We start from the raw sequence: 6201 nt of genomic DNA on the forward strand, positions 1-6201 counted from the left end.
TTTTCACATTGTTGATTATGTATATTTAGTTTTTCACATTGTTGATTATGTATATTAATTTTCAAATTGTTGATTATGTATATTTAATTTTTCGCATTGTTGATTATGTATATTTAATTTTTCACATTGTTGATTATGTATATTTAATTTTTCACATTGTTGATTATGTATATTTAATTTTTCACATTGTTGATTATGAAGTAGTTTTGTTTTTTATAATTTGATCGAAACTTATGGGGCAGAATACAAAGTTTTTGTACTTTTCAAAATACTTGGTTTGTTCCCTAACTGAGGCTGTTTATCTTCTTGGAAACAGTTCCAAATACCGTGATAAAAGCCCCACAGATAGAGTTATTTTGTTTTATTCCACTTATCAATTTGTTCACGGGTTTAAAAAATTAAAAGGCTTAACACTACTTTAGATCGAATAAACAAAAATATATTGGCCCTTATTTTCACTTCCATGTTTTTTAATCTCGTTATCACAGTACTTTATAACCTCAGTGTAAGAGTTGTTTCGGGAAACACGGACACAGTGTGACCTTAGTGGTGAGAACCTAAGGATTCATGATTCGCTTCCTGAAGTCACAGAAATACGCTCCACACTTTGGTGCCGTGGTGTGTTATAAGAGTGACGCTCAGTTCAAATCCCACTATTCGGTCAGACAAAAGTAACCAAAGAGTTGGCGGTGGGCGTTGTTGACTAGTTGGCTTTCCTTAAGTATTTCACTTCAAAAGTAGGAAAGCTATGCGCAAATAGCCCTTGTGTAAGTATGCGTGAAACTTCTAAACAAACAAACAAACATTGGTTTGGACAAGATGCGTCATACCTCAAAGCAACTAGGGAAGGTAAAAAAAATCCGACCATAAATATATTAACTAACGCAGAATGACTAACCTGGGAAATATTTCACCTGTAAACGGATATTGTCGATTAGAAATGACTTGTACAAGTTTCTTCGCGGTATCTAATAAAGCACCAGGTGTATTTAGGGGTGTCTGTAACGTTGAGTGACTTCTTGTTTAGAGTTTGTTTGTTTGTTTTTTGAATTTCGCGCAAAGCTACACGAGGGCTATCTGCGCTAGCCGTCCCTAATTTGGCAGTGTAAGACTAGAGGGAAGGCAGCTAGTCATCACCACCCACCGCCAACTCTTGGGCTACTCTTTTACCAACGAATAGTGGGATCGATCGTCACATTATAACGCCCCCACAGCTGAAAGGGCGAGCATGTTTGGTGTGACGGGGATTCGAACCCGCGATCCTCAGATTGCGAGTCGAGCGCCCTAACCACCTGGCCATGCCGGGCTCTTGTTTAGAGATCCGATAAGTGAATTTAATTTATTTAGGTGTATTTCTTTAGTACGTGTGTTAGTAGAGTACACGCTGTCTATTATATCTGTTATTCTGTATCTTGTGTTTATTTATATTGTGATATTTGATCCTATCTTGGACTTTACCGAGTTATTATTATTCGACATCGTGCAGTGTTGATAGGTAATTTACAGTTAGGTTTTTTAGGTATTCCATTATGATGTCGTGATGCCTATGTTTATGAAGAAAGGATAAGCGATTATTTATTTTAGCTAACTTACTAGTAAGTAAATGGTATCAAGTCAACAATAATAATAAAATTGTTAATTAATAATTACATATGGGTGATGGTATAGCATACTAACCAAGACAGTGCTTGATATCCGATCACCAGAACCTTACCGAAAGTACACAATGTCATGATTCATTTGTTCTTTAAGTTGTTGGTAAGCCCAGAATATATAAAATTAGGATAGACTAGCATATTAAAACTTACCGAAAACGTAAGGCCAATGTTTCTCTGTTCCCAAAACTTGTGGTAAACCCAATACCTGGGACACTAAGATAGAGGCAGAGAGGCATATTAGAACTTACCGAAAACGTTAGGCCAGTGTTCCTCTGTTCCTAAGGTTTGTGGTAAACCCAATACCTGGGACACTAAGATAGAGGCAGAGAGGCATATTAGAACTTACCGAAAACGTTAAGCCAATGTTCCTCTGTTCCTAAGGTAGGTGGTAAACCCAATACTGGGACACTAAGATAGAGGTAGAGAGACATATTAGAACTTACCGAAAACGTAAGGCCAATGTTCCTCTGTTCCCAAAGCTTGTGGTAAACCCAATACCTGGGACACTAAGATAGAGGTAGAGAGACATATTAGAACTTACCGAAAACGTAAGGCCAATGTTCCTCTGTTCCCAAAGCTTGTGGTAAACCCAATACCTGGGACACTAAGATAGAGATAGTAATTACTAACTGATAGATTGTTCCAACTGCTCCTCGCAGGTGAATTGGTGAAACTTCAGTTAAATACATGGGAGCCAAACCAGCATTCAAACCTAGGATGAAAGATGGGTGAATATACCAACTTTTTATCATGAATAAACATACGAAGAGAATAATATAAATTAATGTAATATTCTGAATAATTACTGCTACTTTTGATAACAATCACATCTTAACTCTTAGATATATCTTGTGATGATAAACACATCTACATGTATAGTTAACTTCGCTCTCGAAATACCTCTGAAAATGGTCATAAGTATTTAGAGCTTTCAAGTTCTTTTCACTTAAAGTGTGGGAAGAGTCCAGCGTTTTCGAGGTTTTCTTCTCGAATATATATTAAACACTTCATTTGATAACAGGGGAAAACAGAAAGGTAAAATATTTAAAAAATGTATCCGTATTCTTAAGAGATAAAACTGATAAAACCTGAATTAGGAAAAAAGAACGATTCGCCACCATTATGTGGCGTCATTTGGTAAAGCTACTTTCACCACCATTATGTGGCATCATCTGGTAAAGCTGCTTTCACCACCATTATGTGGCGTCATTTGGTAAAGCTGCTTTCACCACCATTATGTGACGTCATTTGGTAAAGCTGCTTTCACCACCATTATGTGACGTCATTTGGTAAAGCTGCTTTCACCACCATTATGTGACGTCATTTGGTAAAGCTGCTTTCACCACCGTTAATGTGACGTCATTTGGTAAAGCTGCTATCACCACCGTTAATGTGACGTCATTTGGTAAAGCTGCTTTCACCACCGTTTATGTGACGTCATTTGGTAAAGCTGCTTTCACCACCATTATGTGACGTCATTTGGTAAAGCTGCTTTCACCACCGTTAATGTGACGTCATTTGGTAAAGCTGCTTTCATCACCGTTAATGTGACGTCATTTGGTAAAGCTGCTTCCACCACCGTTAATGTGACGTCATTTGGTAAAGCTGCTTCCACCACCGTTAATGTGACGTCATTTGGTAAAGCTGCTTGCAAACAGCTACCTTGCACTAATATCACGAACAGAGAGATCAAAATATCACTAACTAACCTGAGTTCAAACCGATGAAGAAGCGACCCATTATCATCATTTCGTAAGATCGAGCCATCTTAGAGAATCCCATAAGACCTGCCGCAATAAAGACGAAGATGTTGTTCAGAAGTAGTCCTCCCTTTCGTCCAAACTTCTCAGCAGCGTAAGCCGTGCCTAAAGCACCCACCATGCCGCCTATACAGAAGATGGACACTATCATGGAGAAGATAATGGTGACAGTTTGCTTCCCAGGCTCTTCGTCAAAACGTTCAAAATAGGTCGTGTTAATGAAATCCATGACGAGCTGGAAAAAAAGGGCCTGCACATTTAAAAAAGGAAGAAGATAAGAGACGAAGTATTTTGTTTTGTCCAGTTGCGCACAAAGCTACACGGGGGGTAACCGTCCATAATCTCGAGGTGATAAGACTACAAGAATGTCAATCCCACTCACCCCCAGTTCTTGGGCTACTCTTGTCACACCAAGTATTGGGATCTGACTCTCATTTTTCTAACGCGCCCATGCCCCAAAGAGCAGACACAGATTAACATTTTTTTTCTTTGGCGGTAACTGAACGTAAACTAAGCTCAATACAGAAAGTTTGAAACATACTATATAACAAAAGTAGTATAAAATAATACAATGACATATACATTGATCCTCTGTAATAGTCTTTGGCAGTTTTCAAACAGTAAGCTAGAAGTTTATTTTTTTTAACATCATTTATATTTATTTATACATATTCTATTTTTGTTGTTACAAGTTTAATTTTTTTTCTTAGGACTGGTTAGGTCTTGTTACATCTAGCTATATATTTATCTAACCAAAAACACCTTAGGTGTGATAAAAAGGTGCAGCCAAAAAAGGATTGAGTGTGTGACTTAAAGGAATGGAATCAAAATTAGCGGCCAAACTGGTAGCTACATTTATAGCATTGATAAAAATTTTACGGCAAATATTCATTCATTAGTTAGCTAGGCTGCGTATTTTGTTTTACCATTTTTGGCTGCACCTTTTTTTCACACCTATGGCGTTTTTGATTAGATATCATGACTTTTTATCAATACACACCAACAAACCACAGCAAGTAAGAAAGTGACACTCAATAGTAACCAACATTAGCTTTAGGATCGCAACCCTATTATTTGGAACATACCTTTATTTTACAGAACCAACCAGATTCTTTAAAATATATGGTGGTACTGATAATAGCTTCCTTTATAGTAACGCCATGGAATCTAGGTTAACAGTTTCTTGTCATCACCCCCAAGCAAGCGGTACAGCCGTATCAAGCATCATTATTTATGCTAATTGCTTAAACTAATATCACGAGACGCCAAACGTTTCTAATTAGAATAGTTTCATAAAATTTAGTGAATTTGTGCTGAAAAGTTGGCAATGAATAATCAATAATAACTGTCCACCTGTATGATTCCTTTGAAAACCTAACTAGAAACTGCTAATCTAGTTTGCTTGGCGAAACCAATACTTATGTATCTGCACGTTCTTTCACCTTATAGTTTTGCTGCTCTAAATCAGCCGTTTTTAATCCAAATGACAAAAACTAAAAACTGTCCACCTATACTCTTAGGTGAATCTGTAGTAAAAATGTTAGACCGATAATAGCTCACGTGATGTTTTGTGTAGGGGTGCGCAAAAATCTTAGTCACATTTGAGTGATTTTTGTTGAATAACTTTGCACTTATGACTTATATTTGCACCAAATGAGACTCATGATTGTAGGTTCAAAAGATCTATCAGTGTACTAAATTTGAAAGAAATCCATAAAAGTTAAATATGTTTTTCTATCAAATAAAGTTTCTGTACTTTTGGTGTGAAGGAAGAAAAAGGGAGAAACTCAATCAAAATTGGAGATGTTATATCTCGGGTATTTAGTAATAGATTGTCTTGAAAGTAAGAGTCCAGTTGAGCACATCCACTGAAAATATTTAATGGTTTTTAATTACCATAGTCCGAGCGAGACACAGAAGATGGAAAATCATTAAATTACCACTTCTGTCAATAACACACACTTTGTCCTGCAGCAAGTTGTTTTGGCCGCACGACACACTATCATGTGTCTTGATAATAGTGTATGACTTTCGTCCAACATCTTTCCAGGATTTCATATAACGTTGATTATGAAAACAACCTGTTTCGTTGTGTCAATATCTTGATAATAGTGTATGACTTTCGTCCAACATCTTTCCAGGAAACAAACAAGCAGATGCTCAACAATTCCGTTGCTCTGTTTTAAATGTATGAGAAAAAGAGTTCAGTACGTTAAAGTTTTTGGGTTAAAAAAAAGTGGAAAATGATTTTTAAAAAATGTCGTATTTGGTATGTAAAGAACTTTTTTTTTTATATACAGAAAACACATTTCATTTAATGCAAAACCTGATGCTATAGTCACGTGGGATCATTGTAATGGATTCACCATTAACTAAAATGTAGACAAAACAAAATCCTTTTTCAATACTCCAGTTACAATTTTCTTTTACTAAAACCAACCAAAAACGTATTGTAAGAAAATACATCGTTGTAATAGATGAATAAAAGTACGTATTGACACAACGAAACAGGTTGTTTTCATAATCAACGTTATATGAAGTGGTTTCCGGTAGAAATTCTTACCGAGGATCTTCAGTGATACAAGTCCTTTCTTTATTAAACCAGTTTATTCTTTCTCGATACAAACTTTTAGTACACAGAAAGTTCCACAATCAGTACGTTTCTCGTCACTTTAAACTTACCAACTTTATAATACAAGCTATAAATCTCAGCGATTCACAATCTCGCTAACTTCGCTCTCTACGAGTGCAAGACACCCACTTTACAGCTCACTAGCTCGAAA

The 6201-nt window shown here is 36.3% G+C and overlaps 1 protein-coding gene across 1 annotated transcript in view; it reads right to left on the reverse strand.

Annotated features, from left to right (window-relative positions):
• The window catches only part of LOC106474070 (solute carrier family 2, facilitated glucose transporter member 1-like), a gene marked incomplete at its 5' end in the record, with an annotated part of 32944 nt that extends 29291 nt beyond the window's left edge, over positions 1-3653 (reverse strand). The window contains 2 exons of the mRNA XM_013934754.2: positions 2200-2370; positions 3368-3653. Coding sequence (XP_013790208.2) covers positions 2200-2370; positions 3368-3653 — 457 coding nt within the window. The remainder of the gene's footprint in view (positions 1-2199; positions 2371-3367) is intronic.
• Between the last annotated feature and the right edge of the window lie 2548 nt (positions 3654-6201).

Source organism: Limulus polyphemus, unplaced genomic scaffold, assembly GCF_000517525.1.
Source record: "Limulus polyphemus unplaced genomic scaffold, Limulus_polyphemus-2.1.2 Scaffold6786, whole genome shotgun sequence".
Lineage (NCBI taxonomy): Eukaryota > Metazoa > Arthropoda > Merostomata > Xiphosura > Limulidae > Limulus > Limulus polyphemus.